The sequence below is a fragment of the Podarcis tiliguerta genome (assembly GCF_965153285.1).
Source record: "Podarcis tiliguerta genome assembly, chromosome: 1".
NCBI classification, from domain to species: Eukaryota; Metazoa; Chordata; class Lepidosauria; order Squamata; family Lacertidae; genus Podarcis; species Podarcis tiliguerta.
The window spans coordinates 34,545,270-34,564,482 of record NC_139534.1 but is presented as its reverse complement, the minus strand read 5'-3'; the positions used below and the strand labels follow the sequence as shown (position 1 = coordinate 34,564,482).

Genomic DNA, 19,213 nt, shown 5'->3' with positions numbered 1-19,213 from the left:
TCTGGCCCTGAAAACCATTTACATGACTGAGTCCTAGAGAGCGTGACTGAATGCATCGAAGGTGTACTACAATGCTACTTACATCACTAGCAATGTCCCTTGATGCTTTTGCAGATTTCACTGAGATTGCTTCAGCGGTGAGGTCATAACCTTTCTTCAACAATTCTTCCCATCCAAGTTTGTACAGTTTCTAATATGGAAAGCAAGAAGAGTAAAAAAAGCTCAGTACATAACAGGCATTTCTTCCACTGGAGGTATATATCAGAATATATATTTGGAATATTTGAGTGTGGAACAGTTAAGAAATTGCACAAGGAACACCAAATAGTTCTTAGCTTCCCTCAAAACTCCTGTGCTGTTATAGCTAGGGCAGAGTTAAATTTCATGAGCAAACATTTTTGTTGGGGGGGGGGAGGTGAATGATTGAGTCCCTTGAAATACTCTTCAAAAGATGCTTCTAAGCCTTTTTTACAGTGGCTCACTCCCAATCTTTATTGCCTCAGCTGGCAGGTGCTTGGGCAACCCCCCCCCCCCATCCCTCAACACTGCAAAAAGGAGTCTTGCTGGCTATATGATCCTGCCAAGCAGGGATCATGAAGCAGGGAGATGTCACAATACCAAAAATGGGTAACCATTGCTGCCCTAATTTTTGCAGCCCTGGCTTTTTCTTTTTCAAAAGGCTGTTGCTGAAACAGGAGGTGCTTTTCACAAGGAGAAGAGGCATTAAAAAAAAGGCATCTCACCACCTGTTTCAACTCATTCTAGTATTGCCCAAAGAGAAATCTGAAAATTTGGTTCAGATTTCATTTGAGGTGAAATCTGGTGACGATCTAGATATGTTCGGAGACCCCTGAGAAATTTCTGTTAGTGTTTTCCCAACTCTTGGCTTTCCCTGTATTTCATTCAAAGGGTGGAGGGAAGGTTCTGAAATTTCCTTAAAATGCTGCTTTAGGTAAAATGTGATGACAATACAGAGAGGTGCAGAAAGCCCTGAGAAATTTCACTAGTGTGATCACAAATCTAGGCCTGCCTCAAAACTCCTCTTGTTTGTTCTGACACGAAGCACTCGCTTCAGATTTCACTTCAGGTGAATGTCAAATACAATTGGAAATGACCTTCTAATAACTAAAGAAAACAAAGGCATTCCTACAAAATATATCTGAGCCAGAGAATTTGCATACGAATAGTATATTAACCAACACAATGCATTGTTACATATTTCTATACCTGGCTGTAATTGTACTTGTTTGCTTTGGCCTGCATAATGTCGGGTGTATCTGGCATCACGTGAATCTTCGTCTTATCCTTCTCCCACGCATCTATATATGAATGCTATTAGGAAAAACAAAGCAAGATTAAGCAATGCAATTTGCATTTATACGTGCAGTAATGTTGCCATATTAATTTTAAAGTTGTTTATTTATCTTTTTTTTACACTTTTAGGTATAGCAGCCATTTGGTATGATATCACACCTCACAGAAGCCATTTTGCTTTATGCCATACACTCAGCAGTGGCCATTTTGTATTATGCAAAACACCAGGGCAGACATTTTGTTATGCCATGTCCCTATAGCAGCCATTTTGTGACTGGCACTCACAGCACCCTCTCAAAATTCCAAATGTCCCCAATTGGTCCAAACAAAACAGATTCTTTTCACACTTGGTAACGACAGTCACCTTATTCATAACACCAGCATTATGTTTCGCAAGTTCCATGTCCATTGAGTCCATCTGCTTCTTAAATGGGAAAAGGCTTGGATGCTGGCGGTACTTCGAATCACTTGCAATTTCAGTGGCTTTCTTACTCTTTTCAATATCCAGTGACCCAGCAGGACTCCAACCAAGTCCTTTGTACCATTCGTTGTAATCTTGTTTGTATTCATGCTGCAGGTGGAAGAGAATAACACACAGCCAAAGTTGAGCAGCTATAGCTGCAGCAACATAAACCATCTGCAAATGCACGAGAAATATAGCCACTGACTGGTAGTGAAAAGAGAATGCAAGGTCTTACATTGCTTTGAATCCGGTTCATGTTTCTTGCCAGTTCTACATTAATGGCATCTGGCAGGAGGATATATTTGTGGATGAGCTTTTTGTAGTTGGTGTTGGTGATATTTGCTTGAGCTTCCTTGGCAGCCATGACGCTGAAAGTATCGGCCGGGGTGTTGTACTTGGTCTTGCTGGTTTCGTAGGCTTTCTTGTACTCACGATCCGACTGCATCTTAGCTACTTGCATGTAATGAACAAGCTTTGGGTCATCTTGGAGGCTGCGGAAGCCAACAAGTTTGCCCTTATCCATTTCATATCCTAGCTTGTATTTGTACTGCACAGAAGAAGACAAACAGAACATAAGCAAGGAAGTAAAATTTAATCTCAGGGAGGTTAGAAATGCAACATTTCTTCATCTGTGATGAAGTGTACATGAGGTTGAACATAAAAACTAATAAAATATGACAGTGGGTCAGATCCAAAGGTGTCACTCCAATTTGTCCCAAATAAGGCTATCTTTGTATCAGCTTCCCACACTGAACTCCCCAGCACCACCTCCCCTGTTGCTCTGGAGAGGACCCCAACCTTCTTGAGCAGATTTTCAGTGGTATAGGACAAGCGGGACTCCAGACCCATTGGGGCAGTGGGAAGACTTTTTCTGCTCACAAAACCTTTGGATCTGATGCAATGTATGAACTTCAGCTTTTACAGTAATTTAAAATAATTTGGCCTTAAAAACTTACATCACTGGCAATGTCTCGGGAAGCCTTAGCAGCTTTAATGGGGATTGCATCAGCCCTCAGATCATATCCCTTCTTCTTATCTTCTTCCATGGAAAGTCTGTACATTTTCTGTGTATTCAAAGAAACAAAAGAATAAAGGCTTTGTAGTGAATGCTTTTGTATGGAGAGAACATTCCTTCCAACTGCTAGGTAAAGCTTTCTTGACTTTTTGCGGGCTTTCATTTACTTTTTTTAAAAAAGTTGTTTGGAAAAAGGTGGACTATTAATACTCTAATAAATTGTGTCAATGGGGAATCATAATGCAGGACTATAAAGGTAAAGGTACCCCTGCCCGTACGGGCCAGTCTTGACAGACTCTAGGGTTGTGCGCTCATCTCACTCTAGAGGCCGGGAGCCAGCGCTGTCCACAGACACTTCCGGGTCACGTGGCCAGCGTGACAAGCTGCATCTGACGAGCCAGCGCAGCACACGGAACGCCATTTACCTTCCCGCTCGTAAGCGGTCCCTATTTATCTTCTTGCACCCGGGGGTGCTTTCGAACTGCTAGGTTGGCAGGCGCTGGGACCGAACGACGGGAGCGCACCCCGCTGCGGGGATTCGAACCGCCGACCATGCAATCGGCAAGTCCTAGGCGCTGAGGTTTTACCCACAGCGCCACCCGCGTCCCAATGCAGGACTATACCCCGAAGGTAATAGCTCTTTATGCTAGCTAATCACCTCATTAGCAGTTCTTTATCTTTAGCACTACATGAAAGCCTAATACAACCCCAGCTATCTACCTAGCCCTCATACTTACATTGCTGATGTTGAATGCATTGACTTTTGCCAAAACAAGCTCAGGGATATCTGGAGTGATGTTAATCTTGATCTTGTCTGCTTCCCAGTCCTTTTTGTAAAGGTGCTGAAAAGGCAACGCAAAACTTATATCACCATTTCTAAAAATCACTTACAATTGTTTATTTTCCTCTAAGAGGAGATGCATTAGACCCTTTTGCTTTGCTACACGTTTGAAAAAGCTGCTACTCGAATGTCTAAGATTAATGGGCCTTGTGCAACTAACAAAGGGATATCCAATATTAATCATACTCAGACCAGACCCATTAAATCAGTGGATTTAAGTTACCTAAATCCATTGATTTCACTTGACTTAGCTGAATATCACCCTTGGTTAGGATCCAATTTATATATATATATTAAAAAAACAACCCTGCTATCTGAGTAACTGGAGATGCCTTTTTAGATTACAAGTTTTAAAAATCTATTAGCCAACCAATTCTTAATTTAAAAAATGCAGGCCTACTTTATATTAACAAATGCACAGGACAGTTTTCAGGCTGGTTAAGCCTAGTGTTCCATGCCCTGCCTAAAACTTTAGATTCTGACAGTCCTGATTCAGCACAAGCCAGCATAAATCAGGGTTCATTTTGTTTCTTGTGGAATCACAAAGCAAGCAGCAACCATGTGCTAAGATGGCAACCTGTTTGTTGATCTGGAGCAACTCTATAAAATATACAATTCCACGGAAAAATATTACCCAGGGAATCCAAATAATGAGTTAACTATTGCTACTTTTCTGGATTGCCTTGGAACAAGAAGACCAACCAGCAGAGACTCTTTTGTAAATGTTTTGCCTCGTAATGTTGGCAAACCTCCTTTGATAAGAGACACGTGAAATTTAGGCATGGGTGTGATCTCACATGACCCAATCACATACTGATCTTAGAGTAATAGATAAATTCATCTTATCACGAGGAGAGAAACAGGCACCCTAATCTGCCACATACATAGAGCAATTTTAGCATGCGAGAAAATGACACAGAAATCAAAGAAAGGAGAGGTGGTAGAAGAACACAAACCAATTCAACCCTGACTACGCCAGTAAGTCTTACTGACCAGATATCAAAGCAATGCCATTATTAGTAACAACTTGTTGAGCAGGAAATATTATAAAATTAATAATGAAATCTGGGGGGGGGGGGCTATAAATATTACTCCGTAATTTATACAATACTGTAGTATAAAATCAGTAAAGTAGGAAAGTTTGCCTCCTGCACAACTGCCCTATCATCATGCATTTATGAATCTTAACTTCTGTGTGTTTCCAGTTCTCAATTAAGTCAACAAGTCACAGATTAGTTGGTTGGGTTAATTTGTTTGTGAAATCGCAGGACAAGTTTCTGCTCGGCAGCAGCTTTCCTATGCTAGGCTTATTTGCTTACCCCGTCCATGGTCTTTGCGTTTTGTGTAGCCAGGACCATGGGCATAGAATCCATCTTGATAGAATACTTGAGTTTGTCTGGATGCTGCCTGTATTTCTTCTCACTGACGATCTCCATGGCTTTCTTGTTCTTCTCGGCTTCTAAAGATCCCAATGGAACCCACCCAACCCCCTTCATGAATTCATCGTAGTCCGCTTTGTACTGGTTCTGGAGACAAAATGAAATTAAGCATGTGAGAAATGTCAGATACACTGCTAGTCTATTTTTAAAGCAGCAGTGTTTACTTGCAAAAATTTCACGCACTGGCACAGCAGAAAAGAAATCCAATACATTGTGCTGTGGTTTATTTGTACTAATCAGTTAAGCTGTACCTTTTTAGGGTAGCAACTTCATATTTAGCCTGATTCTTTGTAAGCATTTCAAAACTTAAAAAGGCATACTAATATTGTGCTGTATTGTTGCTTTTAAAATTATCACCACAAAATTATTTACAGTCTTCTTCAGTCTAAGACTATGCACATTTATTGAAACACATAAACATTTTGCAAATATTTGCATATATGGTTTACAAAAGTACATGCCTTGTCTCTTTTTTCAGGTTGTACAGTCTTTCTGACAAATCAGGTACATTTGCTGTGAGACATTAGTGCTGAGTACAGTATAAGGTTGGGGAAGAAGGGGGGGGAGAGGAGGGGGGAGTAGTGAGGCTTATATTCTTTTGCACAGCGTACGTGTTGGGTTTTGTGTCAGAGTCAACTGTGTAGGTTCTCTTTCTATTCATTTATTACATTTCCTTGGTAGTGAGAGGTATTGGGGGCAGGGTGTGGTTGGTTGTAATTGGCTGCAGTGGGGCTTGTTTGCATTTGTGAGGGGAGGGGGAGTCAGGAAAGCTTGTTGGGTCAGGTAAGCCAAATTGATTCGTATGCTGTCAGCGGATTCTTCTTGTTGTATACATTTATAATCTATTTTACATGACATATAGAATATTCCAGGTGCCTAAGGGGCCCCCCTCACCTTGGACATATGGATTTGGAGGGTTAAATAGTCTACATCTATAATTCAGTGGTTTTTCAAAGTCTTTTACTTACATTACTCTGAATCTGCATCATGTTTTTGGCCAGTTCCAGGTTCATAGCATCAGGCAAAACATTATATGTGTGGATAATATTCCTGTAGTTTGTATCCGTTGCCACTTCCTGTGCTTTCTTGGCTGCCACCACACTGAACATGTCAACTGGGGTGTGGAACCGGGTCTTTGACTTCTCATAGTCCTTCTTGTATTCACGCTCTGACTGCATCTTAGCAACTTGCATGAAGTGCACCAGTTTAGGGTCGTCTTCCAGACTACGGAATCCAATGTGCTTTCCCTTGGCTTGCTCGAAGGCTAGTTTGTATTTGTACTGTAAGCAGAAAGGTGGGGTGGGGGGCAGGGGGAGAGAGAAACTCAGTTAAGACCACCACCTTACTGAACATGGCAAAACAACCATTTTACATTTCAAATAAGTTTATGAGTTGATTTTTTATAAAAAAACAAACAACAACTATAAAATTTTCAAAATAAAAAGGCTTGGGAGCCATTATTATGTACAAGGATCCCCAAACAGCAAACAGTAGGATAGATCTTGTTAGTGGAAGCACTGTGCAAAGACCTTCTGCTTGTGAAACAGGGCTTTCCTTCCCCCAGCAAGCTCTGAAATGCATTCTGAAAGAACCCCCGGAACAGCATGTGGGAGAGTCATTCCCTCTGGCAAGATTGCATTGATTACCTTAGCACAACATTGAATTCCTCCCAAAGTGCTAAATTCAAAAACTTTTATTTATCCCCTTGCCCATTTAATAATAAGTGAAACCATCAACCCATAGGAGTTGTATACACTTCAGCCACAATCTAATAAAGTACCCTTAAGCTCTTTAAAATCAGTAAACCTTATTTCACATGCACAATTGTGGCCATAATTTAGGGTAGGGGTTGTTCTAGAGTAGGGGCCATCATTAACCCCTAGTAAATTATCTCTATCTTTTCTTCATTGATGTACACCTGTGCTAGATGTAAGTGCAATGGGCACAAAGAAACATATTCTTGCAGGATCGTCTTTGAGTAGGTGATTTTCAAAAGCCATGGGCTCCAAACAAAGCTTATGAAAGCAACAGTATAATAAGAACCATTTCTCAGATTTGCCCAGATGGACTCAGAGAACGTAAGGCTTCCAAACATGGGAGGAAGGGCTAATTGAGAATGGTAAGTCTAGGGATAAATCAGTCTTTTCTCATGAACGCAATGGAAAAATTAAACTTACATCACTTGCGATATCCCTTGAAGCTTTGGCTGCCTTTATTGAGATAGCATCTGGCCTCAAATCGTAGCCTTTCTTTTTGTCTTCTTCCCAGCCAGCCCTGTATAGTTTCTTTTCAAAAAAAGGATGAAGGGAAGATTGGTAAAGGGGAGGTTGTAAATTAAAAACAAAATGCACTTCTCATATATTTGGTATACAGAATGGGAGGTAGAATACACTTTGTCATTTGAAATCTTACATCGCTCATGGTGACTTGGTTGAACTTGGACAAGATTATCTCTGGCGTGTCGGGCATCACGTGAATTTCTGCCTTCTCTTTGTTCCATTTTTCATTGTACAGTCTCTGCAGTTCATAAAAAAAAAGAGTAGACTTAAAGATGTCGCTTTCTGTTTTTACTTTTGCAGGTTGCAAATTATTGGTTGATTTGGGTTATACATGCTTGGCCATTAATGCACACTGAATTTTACACAAGCCTCTTTGAAATAAATAGAGATCCTAGCCTCCATAAGAAGTTACAGATCAGAGGGGATCACCACCTTGCAGGGAAAACTGCAAATCAAAACCCGATCCTTGGGTTTACCACGTTAGATTAAATTCTCTTCCAAAACTCAATAATGTACTCCACTTAAGTTTTTAACAAGCAGTTTTCTTGTGTTCCTAAACCTTCACAAAGGCAAGCATAATTGCCTGATTTTACTCTGTGTTTATGCATCGTGGCACAACACAAGTGAGAAGGGGGTTTGGTGTGAATCTCACAGCACAATCACAGATAGGTCTACTCAAAATGAGACTTACTGAGTTCAATGGAACTTATTCCCAGGCATCTGAACACAGGAATGAAGCCTCATACACTTCTAATCCCTGCTGTCCACATCCATGAAGACACTGGCCTGCACTGATTCTTTTTTGTTCATGTGGCAGATTTCACTACAGTGGTACCTTGGTTTACGAACTTAATCCGTTCCGGAAGTCCATTCTTAAACCAAAGCATTCTTAAACCATGGCATGCTTTCCCATAGAAGCAGGGGACGAAATTTACAAATGGAACACACTCATCAGGAAGCGGAACATGTTCTGCTTCCAAGGCAAAGTTCACAAACCAAAACATCTACTTCCTGGTTTGCAGTGTTCTTAATCCAAGTTGTTCATAAACTAAGCTGTTCTTAAACCAAGGTACTACTGTATTGTGAAACCATCAGACAACTGGCTGCTGATTACCAGCGTTTCTCCCAGCAGCCAAAGTACATATTTATTTTACTTTAATCATAGTCGACTATACTTCAATTGTATAAATCAATACATTTAAATGTAATTGATTTAATTATTTTTTGAATATGCATTGCACGAAGTTAGTAGTATTTTCTTTGCGTCAATCTACTGTCCAGCAACTTCATCAGGTACACCAAAATCAATCACTTTTACACAAATGACTTAGGGTAAGTAGTACTTCCAGTAAGTGCTGGTATCCATTGGTGAACAACACTGAGAAATCACACCTGTTACTTTGACTCTAAACTCTTGAGACATAAAGTTTATATTTCAAAAATGAGCCATATCCCTCTGAGGTTTTTCTTTCCTTTACCTTGTTCATCGTAACAGCATTTTGTTTCGCCAGCACTTGCTCCATAGCAGTCATGTCAATGGTGTATTTCAGCTTGTCTGGGTGCTGACGGTATTTCTTTTCGCTAATGATTTCGGAGGCCTTCTTTGCCTTCTCCACTTCCAGAGACTGGATCGGCACCCAGCCTACTCCTCTCAGCCAGCTGTTGAAATCTGCTTTGTAAAGATTCTTTAAAGGAAGGAAACAATGGGAAATGATTTGATGTGGGAAAGATCTGTTTCAACCTTCACAACACCCCAAAGCAATGAATTCATCCTGGTGCCAGATTGTGGGCTTAAACCGGATTGGTAGATGGTTGTGTGCATAGGAGCAAACTGCTAGGGGCTGAGGGGGCCTGCCCTCCCCAAAGTTGATGGGCATTGCTATTCAAATGGTATGCATTGTGATCGATCATGCGGGGTGGGGCTTACCTGAGCGCCCCCTCCTCCCATATTTTACTCAGGTTGGCCCATTTGGTTATGTGTGTGCAGATAAGATGTGTTTGGGTGAGGTTTGTGTCTGGATAGCTGTGTCTGAATGAGGGTCTGTGTGTGACAGAGGGGAGGAGAGAGAGAAAAGAATGGGTTTCCTCCAGCCACTTTTGACTTTGGCCTTTCCGTTTTGGTCCTTGGATCCACACCCACTGCTGCTTATGCACCACTCCCTCCATCCACCTCAAAGGAACGGGATGTGAGCCCATCTCTCCTGCTCCATCTTTTATTGAAGTCCATTAATTCCAACAGGTTAATTTTGGCTTATGTGGGAAATATTATTTCTAAAAGTGTGATGAAAGGAGAGGATACCTGATCCCAAGGTTAGGTTAAGCAGCCTTATCTGAACCAGGACAAAAACTCAGAACAGATGAGACAGGACAAAAGCCTAGCAGAGCATCCTACCTTGAGACTTCCCAAGCTGCTAACAACCTCCACAACCTTGTTATCACCGTGGGATTGCTTTATTACATATTTAAATTATGGTGGTTCATATTTTAATGATTTAATGGGAATCTCTTATGGCTTATGTTTTTACTGTATATTTTAATTAAGAATGTCTATATTTTAATTGGTATAAAAAGGTAAAGGTACCCCTGCCCATATGGGCCAGTCTTGACAGACTCTAGGGTTGTGCGCCCATCTCACTCAAGAGGCCGAGGGCCAGCGCTGTCCGGAGACACTTCCGGGTCACGTGGCCAGTGTGACATCGCTGCTCTGGCGAGCCAGAGCCGCACACGGAAACGCCGTTTACCTTCCCGCTAGTAAGCGGTCCCTATTTATCTACTTGCACCTGGATGTGCTTTCGAACTGCTAGGTTGGCAGGCGCTGGGACCGAACGACGGGAGCGCACCCCACTGCGGGGATTCGAACCGCCGACCTTTTGATCAGCAAGCCCTAGGTGCTGAGGCTTTTACCCACAGCGCCACCCGCGTTGGTATACTTGGTGTTTATACTTGTAAACCACTTAGAAACCCATCTTGGCAATGAAGTGGTATATAAATTAATTAAGATATCAAGAACAACCAACAACGACATCTTCATCGTCAGAATACATACATCACTCTGAATCTGCATCATATTTCTTGACCGTTCCACACTGATGTTATCGGGCAAAAGTGTATAATTATGCAGAGATGTTCTATAGTTTGTGTCGGTGATCACTTCCTGGGCCTTTTTAGCAGCTATCACACTGAACATGTCCATGGGCAAGTTATACTTGGTCTTGCTGCTTTCGTAGTCCTTCTTGTATTCACGTTCTGACTGAAGTTTGGCCACATTCATATAATGGACCAATTTAGGATCGTCTTGCAGGCTGCGGAACCCAACTTGCTTTCCTTTGTCTTTCTCATATGATTCCTTGTACTTGTACTAGGGGGAAATCAAGTCAAAGGAACAAAAATTAAATGGGCAGACATTCATTCTGCACATAGATATTTGTTATTCTATTGTTGTCTCCACCCTTACTGTTACGTTCTGGCCATCACACCCTTTCCAACATTTTAAAAGTAATTTTAAATTTGTGAATATTTAATTATTTTTACCTAAGTCCAGAACACTATATTTTCCACTTTCTTGGTCCCCTCATGTCCTGCTTTCCGTCCCCTCCCCTCCAAGCCTCCTACCCTCTTTCTCTTTGGAGGTATTGGAGGTGGCAGATAACAACAGTCCCTAGTGCTTTTATTTTGAAAGAGAAATGCTGTCCAATATCCCAGATTTCCCGGGAAAAGGCCCAGTGTTGTCTGAGGAATTATCACAATTAGTCACCATAGATGGCCAATGTCCAAGAAAAAATTATAATAAGAAGAGGAGTTTGGACTTGATATCCCGCCTTTCACTCCCCTTAAGGAGTCTCAAAGTGGCTAACAACCTCCTTTTCCCTTCCTCCCCCACAACAAACACTCTGTGAGGTGAGTGGGGCTGAGAGACTTCAGAGAAGTGTGACTGGCCCAAGGTCACCCAGCAGCTGCATGTGGAGGAGCGGGGAAGTGAACCCAGTTCACCAGATTACAAGTCCACCTCTCTAACCACTACACCACGGTGGATGGTGCCTTGGTCTTCCTTGTCCCACCCCCACCCCGAAAAGAGCTTGTCTCCTTCTGTTCAAAATTTCTCAAACGAATAATGAATTGATTAGTAATTCCCCCCTACTGATGTAGATGCACTCCTGAGAATAACAGGGTAAACAATGAAAAATTTGATTCTGCTGAACAAATAATATCCAATTAACTTCATTAAATGTTCAAAGGCATAGTTTTGAGGTGGCTCATCTGCATTGCATGAGTAAGACCCCAGGTTAAATCCTTGACACATCTCAGGTGGCAGGGCTAGAGAGGTGGGGAATACCTTGCATTGGATCCTAAAGGGTGTCATTCGCTAGGCAGGCAAATAATCTGACTCAGTCGAAAGCATGATGTTCAAGGCAGTTCTGAATTTTTATCTAGATTCAACTTACGTCACTGGCAATGTTTCGTGAAGCTTTTGCAGCAATGATAGGAATGGCATCAGGCTTCAGATCATACCCTTTGGCAATTAACTTCTTATAGTCCGCTTTGTAAGAATGCTTAAAAAGAAGAATGAATATTCATAGTAAGAATAATCCTAGTGGCACAATCAAACGGCAATATTATTCTAGTATACTGAGCAAAAACATCCACGTGGGTTTCTGACATTATTAAGGATGATCCACAAGATATGTGTATACAGCAAACACAATGATATCATCTTTTAAAATATAATAAAAAAGGGTCAGCAGCTTCACTCCAAAACAGAATCCCCAACCATTGCTGCTACCAAGACACAAGTGTTCAACTAACATAGGTAGTGAGAAAGAGAGGGGGAGGGAGAAATGTGTAAGGCTAATAAAACTAAGACGCATAATTCACTTTCTGAAAGATTAGTTTGATTTCTGCTTATCGAATACTCACATCGCTTATATTGTAGGCATTGACTTTTGCTTGAATAAACTCAGGAACATCTGGATCCAAGTGGTAGTTGTGCTTAACTTTCTCACCCTCCAGCTTGTACGTTATCTAAAAGGAAAACGGCACATGCATCATTTCACTGGCTTGGCACACGGTACCTCATTGTAGATTTGGGATGAATGGACCTGTCAGTTTCAGTTCTCTCAGGTTCTTATCCAGTTATCCACACTTCTGCAGCAATTTGTGAGAGAGAACCCTGCCCAAGGCTCTGCAGACTGTGGTTAGCCAAATGGGCAATGCAAGATAACCTTGGCAACCACAGTGAACATTTACTGTAAACACTTTCTATCTCGGTAACACTACAGTGGTACCTTGGTTCTCAAACTTAATCCGTTCCGGAAATCAGTTCCAAAACCAAAGCGTTCCAAAACCAAGGCATGCTTTCCCATAGAAAGTAATGCAAAACAAATTAATCCGTTCCAGACTTTTCAAAGCGACCCCTAAAACAGCAATTTAACATGAATTTTACTATCTAACGAGACCATAAAATTAAAGCAATAATCAATGTACTGTATTATAAAATAAATAAGACAGTATTGTAGATGATAAACATTAAAATTATTATTTTTTTCCTGCACTGATGACAGTCAATGTTTGGATGGGGAGCTTTTATCCATTTCCGCAGTCACACAATCAATCAATCAATCAATCAATCAGTAGCTGAACTGGGTTCCACACAGTCACAAAAACAAATTAACCGAAAAAGCCTCAAAAACAAAACACAAAATAAATAGCAAAAACAAAAGCACCAAACTTAATCCATTCTGGAAGTGACTTCCAAAACGTTCGAAAACCAAGGTCCAGCTTCTGATTGGTGCAGGTGCCCCAGAAACAATAGCCGACAACCGCATCGAACGTTTGGCTTCCAAAAAATGTTCGAAAACCAGAACACTTACTTCCAGGTTTTCGGAGTTTGAGAACCAAGGTGTTTGAGAACCAAGGTGTTTGAGAACCAAGGTACCACTGTATTTGTTGATGGCTGCAATAGGGACTTAAAATATTGGAGTGGCACTAACTTACATCACTTCGCTGTTTGGTGTTGTGTTGCGCCAAAACCATTGGCATTGCATCCATTAAGCTTGTGAACTTCAGTTTGTCTGGGGGCTGACGGTACTTCCTTTCATTTAATGCGTCTCCAGCCTTTCTAACTTTTTCTACCTCCAGAGAACCTAGAGGACTCCACCCAATTCCTTTGAACCAGCTGTTATAGTCTTGCTTGTAAATGTTCTGAGGGTAAAAACAAGGAGCAATTCAAAAGACAGACATTGAGGGGATAACATTTTAAAACAACCAGAAATACACAGAAGTTTCATTTCTTTCTAGAATAAATACATTGCACCTGACTGGATACATCTGTATCTACCAGAACAAATAAAATGTTTCTTATACAGACCAACTACATGTATGCCACTCCCGAAGTGTCATCATATATAGGCTACTTGTTATACATGCTGCAAAATTCCACGGCCATTTCTCTAAAATTTAATTTGAAAACACCTTTCCCACCCAAATTCTAACCATTCACTAATCAAAAAGGATTGTTTTATTTGTTCTAAAGTGGGGAAAATGTCTCCAGGAAATTTAGTCTCCCCACCCCCTTGCCACCCAATCAACTTGAAGTCCTTGCTTTAATTAGCTAATTCTGCATTCTATTTGTCCATGTGCTTGCATGCCAAGGCCCCATGACCCCCGCACCCCAATATAGTAAAATAACTAGACAGGACAAGTGTAAAGTAAGAATTGGTCAAATAGGCCACAACTGTATTGATTACAGATGTAAAGGTTTTGGCTTAGGCATTGGGTATACCATTTTACTGCAGCCTATTTGCTGGGGGTGTATTCTAGGGTCAACCCAACCTTGGGGGGCCCTATGACCTACAGGGGTCCCTGTTTGAGGAGTGCTATGGCCCTAGCCCAGGCATAGGCAAACTCAGCCCTCCAGATGTTTTGAGACTACAATTTCCATCATCCCAGACCACTGGTCCTGTTAGCTAGGGATGATGGGAGTTGTAGTCCCAAAACATCTGGAAACCTTAGTTTGCCTATGCCTGCCCTAGCCCCTGCCTGGGTGTCTGGACAGAAGCAGCTCCTCACAGAACCCTTTAACACAGCCTTTCTCAACCTTTGGGTCCCCAGATGTTGTTGAACTACAACTCCCATCACCCCTAGCTAGCAAGGCCAGAGCTCAGGGATGATGGGAGTTGTAGTCCAACAACATCTGGGGACCCACAGGTTGAGAACCACTGTTTTAACGGGATACCCTTTCCCATAGAGGGGCAGGCAGAGGCTACCTTCTCCCCTCCATCCAAGATTAAGGCTTACCCAGTGCTTACCGCCACTCAAACCAATAGGCTTACCAGCAAACCCTTCACACTTGTAACCAACCCTTTAATCCCTCCATCACATCATTCAACCAAGATGTTGAAATACTGCAATGAAATGTGACATTTTTTAAAAAAGTAATACTTACATCACTCTGTATTTGCATCATGTTCCTTGTCAGTTCAACATTCATGGCATCTGGCAGGTAGGTATAACGATGGAGCAGGTGTTTGTAGTGAGTATTAGAGGCTACATCCTGGGCCTGCTTGGCAGCTTGGATGCTGACCATCTCCACAGGTGTGTGATAGCAAGTCTTGCTCTTCTCATAGTCTTTCCTATACTCCCGTTCAGACTGCATCTTTGCCACGTGCATAGAATGGACAAGCTTAGGGTCATCTTGCAGGCTTCTGAAACCAACATGTTTTCCTCTTGCTTTTTCATAGGCTTCTTTGTATTTGTACTAGAGTCCCAGCGGGAGAGAGAGAGAAACAGAGAAGTTGTGTGTGGATATCCAGACTCAAAGCACCCATTTTTATACAAGTAATAAGAGAACTATCCCCTAGGTGAGACAAGACTGAGCAGATGTGGGTACTTACATCACTAGCAATGTTTCTTGAAGCCTTGGCCAGAGTAATTGGAATAGAATCACCCAATACGTTGTGTCCTTTGGCTATCAGTTCATGATAGCCATGTTTATAATAGCTCTGGGAGGGGAAAAAATGATATTCACATATTTAGCAAGTAGTTCAAGCAACTACTGATCAATAACTCAGAATCCATCATCACAGAAAGCAAGGAATCTCAACTTTTAGGCTATGAAGAATGACTAGAGAATAAGTTACATTAAAACCAGTGGACAGCGGTGGTGAGAGGGGCTGTACATTCTGGCCCTATCCTCAACACTGCTAAAACAACCCATTGGCCATGTCCCCTCCCAGTAACATCTAAACATTCAACTGAACATGTGAAAGATGTCCATAGGTACACAAGGACTCCCATGCACTCCAGAACCCTGAGCAGTCAAACAGCAGGAACCCATAAGCCTATCAGGAAACCTGCCAAAGCAGCTAGTTCAATCCCACCGACTGTAAACTGTAGTCGTTCATCATGATGGGTGCATATCCCATGCTGACATGACATTCGCTGTCCGACCCCCTTCCCTTATTACATCATGCAGCTAGAAGTAGCTTTAATCAAAATGTTATCTCCACATTATGATAGCCACATGGTTCCTATTATGAGAATGAATTTCTGAACATCTAAATCTGCATTTGTTTACCAAAAGCATGAATGAAAGACACCTCTCGTAAAAAAAAAAAAAGTGACTTACATCACTGATGTTGGCTGCATTATATTTAGCCTGGATGAACTGAGGGGCATCTGAAGGCAAGTGGTATTTGTGCTTCATTTCTTCTCCGGAAGTTTTGTATAGTCTCTGCAAACAAAAAGAACAGGATAATAATAAACTCTTCTGTTCTCAAGGAAAATGTCCCCTAGAATACAATGAGCAGGCTAAATGTCCTCGGCTGCAAGCCCACACACACTGTGGGCTGCATGGAAAAAGCATAGGACTCAGCTTCCAAATAAACAGTCATAGGATCAGGCAGTAAATTTTGCCCTTAATAGTGGCTGGAAACTAAAAGTGTCTATCTGCCTGCAGAATGGACTTCTGCTCATGCGACAAGACGCCCTTCAGCAGGGCTGGATTTAGGTTTGATGAGGCCCTAAGCTACGGAAGGTAATGGGGCCCTTTATATGTCCAGCTGTCCTTTATATGGTCCAGCTGTCCTTTGTCAACAACAAATATATGCTATATGGTAATTTATGGACCTAATATGTATGTAGGTTTTATTTTATTTGTTTTTTATCTTATATTTTGGAAATGTACATCCAGGGGTTTTTTCCTTTAATTTTTTTTTGGGGGGGGGGGGACCAAGAGAGTGGGGCCCTAAGCTATAGCTTGTTTAGCTTATACGTAAATCCGGCACTGCCCTTCATGGGAAACCTACCAGGGGCAGGAGATACATGCCAGGAGTGGGTGGGGCCAGGGGCAAGAGTGGGTGGGGCACTGGGAGTGACTCTTACTTTTGTAAACAGCAGGCTAACAGAAACCAGTTGTTTCTACATCCCCATCTCTGCATCCAGGCAAACAAGATACATCACCACAGTTCAATGGCACATTCCAGTCAGGGCATTAAGCAGGGCCAGTGAGGGGATGTGGCCTAGGTAATGGGTGTGATTTGAGAAGAGTCCTGGGGGCCAGACAGAATAGTCCCCAGGCCTGGGTTTTTCCACCCCTGAGCTAAGGGTAGAAAGCTCCTTAGCTGCAGTGCAACAACTGACAAAGCTCTTGACTTTGCTGCCTTCTGTCATACATCTGAGGGTTGGGCAACCCCCTCATTAGAGTCTTTTCAGCTTAGGGTTTTATGTGAATATACATCTCCAAAAAAAAAAAAAAGGTGGCTCAGGTATCTCCCAAACAAACGTGGATTATTTCTCCACAATGTGTTTTTATGAGCACCTCTTACAATGTTCCATTTCTTCCTAGATATTGTTAATTGCTTTGTTCTGGCATCTTTCCGTTAGGGCTACTCACATCACTGAGCTGCAGTGCGTTCTGCTTAGCCTGGACCATGACAGGCGAGTCTACTATGCTGGTGAACTTGAGCGTGTCTGGGTGCTGGCGGTACTTCTTCTCATTCAAAGCATCTCCTGCTTTTCTAACTTTCTCTACATCCATTGAACCAATTGGGATCCACCCGATACCTTTCATCCAGCTGTTAAAGTCTGCCTTGTAAAGATTCTGAGTGGGGAAAAGAATGAAAAGAAAACAATCAATCACATGAACATGTAACAAAACAAAACAAAACCTCTTTGGACACACTTACATCACTCTGAATCTGCATCATGTTTTTGGACCGTTCCACGGTCATATCATCAGGCAACATTGTGTAATGGTGCACCAAGTGTTTGTAATTTGTGTTGCTAGCAATGTCCTGGGCTTTCTTGGCAGCGACAACGTTGACCATATCCAGCGGAGTGTTGTATTTGGTTTTGCTCTCCTCGTAAGCTTTCCTGTACTCCCGGTCCGACTGCATCTTGGCAACGTTCACATAATGGACCATCTTGGGGTCGTCTTGGAGACTCTGGAAGCCAACCAGTTTACCCTTGCCAAGTTCATAGGCCTTTTTGTACTGGTACTGTCAGGACACACACAAAAAACAATATCAAAAGTGAGGTCGTTTTCCTGGTGAACAGCCCAACACACCCTATTCTGCCCCAGCTCTTTCTCTTCTTCCTTGGAGTCCGTTCCTTTTATCCCCTTTCTCTCTGCCTCATCTTCCCTTCCCAGTGGGATGGTGAGGGAGGGAAAGGTTGCTTTGATCTGTTCAACTACAAAGGGCTCCTCCCTCACAACAGCCTCCTTCTGTTGTTCTACACATTTCAGCTTTCCCACTGCAGTTTTCCCTGCAACGCACCCTTCCTTTTTGCCCACCCTGCACAGACAGAAAGAGGCTGAGGCCCTCAGGCCACCCATCCCTGCACTTGAATCCAGTAATTGAACCAAGGATTGCTATAAAACCATCATACCGCCATTATTAATTAGATGATGATGATGATGTTTCCTCCTCATACGCAATGCCTCTTTGAAAAGAAAATACTTACATCACTGGCAGCATGTCTAGCAGCCTTGGCAGCTCTAATGGGAATAGCATCAATTCTTAGGTCATATCCCTTCGATTTCAGATCTTCCAACCCCAGTTTGTAGCAGTTCTGGAAGAGAACAGGATGTTTCACTGAAACTACAGTTGGTTGCTTTTCACCTATGCTTTAGAATTTAAGATGTGTGTGTTACATAATAATGTATTGAGAGGAAACTTACGTCGCTGAGATTGTAGGAATTAACCCTTGCCTGGAGAAACTGGGGAGCATCTGCCGGAAGGTGATATTTATGAATTACATCTTCATTTTTGGCTTTATAAATTACCTAGAACATAAATCAAGGTATATTATATTCAAGATATTCATAGTGTAGAATACTTTAAAGTTCACTATGTCTTATTGTACAGTTTTATGCTTAGAAAGTGAACTTTATAGTTGAATCGCAACTAAGGGGTGGCATCCAATGATGTCCATCCATCGGTGGAAGGGATTTGTGGGAATTCACCAAAGGATATACCACTATTCATAGAAAATATCAGAGAAGTTCACAATAGTTATACATGAAATCATACAATAAAAACCATCTTTTTTTTTTTTTTTTTGAATCAGCTAACTATTATGGGAAGATGTATGAACAGTAGTATATAACTTTAAAAACAACAACCCTAAAATAATGATTTATTGGGTTAATTGATCCCATGATGACTCCAGAATAAAGTTAGCCAACACAAACGCACACAACATGTGCCAATACTTACATCACTCCTTTGAGCTTGGTTGATTTTAGCCTGTACTACAACAGGGTCATCTTCAATTTGTGTAAACTTAATAGTGTCTGGATGCTGACGATATTTTCTCTGTTCAAAAGATTAAAGAAAATAAAACTGCAATTCCTTCACAGGAAAT

At 41.8% G+C, this 19,213-nt stretch overlaps 1 protein-coding gene across 50 annotated transcripts in view; it reads right to left on the bottom strand.

Annotated features, from left to right (window-relative positions):
• NEB (nebulin) overlaps positions 1–19,213 on the bottom strand; it is a 152,892-nt gene that overhangs the window by 101,880 nt on the left and 31,799 nt on the right. For all 50 annotated transcript variants that reach the window (XM_083403736.1, XM_083403769.1, XM_083403780.1 and 47 more), the window contains 23 exons: positions 19,066–19,164; positions 18,528–18,632; positions 18,311–18,418; positions 17,533–17,844; positions 17,241–17,447; positions 15,975–16,079; positions 15,241–15,348; positions 14,793–15,104; positions 13,343–13,549; positions 12,266–12,370; positions 11,794–11,901; positions 10,398–10,709; positions 8,830–9,036; positions 7,485–7,589; positions 7,250–7,357; positions 6,041–6,352; positions 4,953–5,159; positions 3,530–3,634; positions 2,734–2,841; positions 2,013–2,324; positions 1,679–1,885; positions 1,228–1,332; positions 83–190 (listed from right to left, as the gene is read on the bottom strand). In XM_083403736.1, the coding sequence (XP_083259862.1) occupies positions 83–190; positions 1,228–1,332; positions 1,679–1,885; positions 2,013–2,324; positions 2,734–2,841; positions 3,530–3,634; positions 4,953–5,159; positions 6,041–6,352; positions 7,250–7,357; positions 7,485–7,589; positions 8,830–9,036; positions 10,398–10,709; positions 11,794–11,901; positions 12,266–12,370; positions 13,343–13,549; positions 14,793–15,104; positions 15,241–15,348; positions 15,975–16,079; positions 17,241–17,447; positions 17,533–17,844; positions 18,311–18,418; positions 18,528–18,632; positions 19,066–19,164 (3,972 nt within the window). The remainder of the gene's footprint in view (positions 1–82; positions 191–1,227; positions 1,333–1,678; positions 1,886–2,012; positions 2,325–2,733; positions 2,842–3,529; positions 3,635–4,952; positions 5,160–6,040; positions 6,353–7,249; positions 7,358–7,484; positions 7,590–8,829; positions 9,037–10,397; positions 10,710–11,793; positions 11,902–12,265; positions 12,371–13,342; positions 13,550–14,792; positions 15,105–15,240; positions 15,349–15,974; positions 16,080–17,240; positions 17,448–17,532; positions 17,845–18,310; positions 18,419–18,527; positions 18,633–19,065; positions 19,165–19,213) is intronic.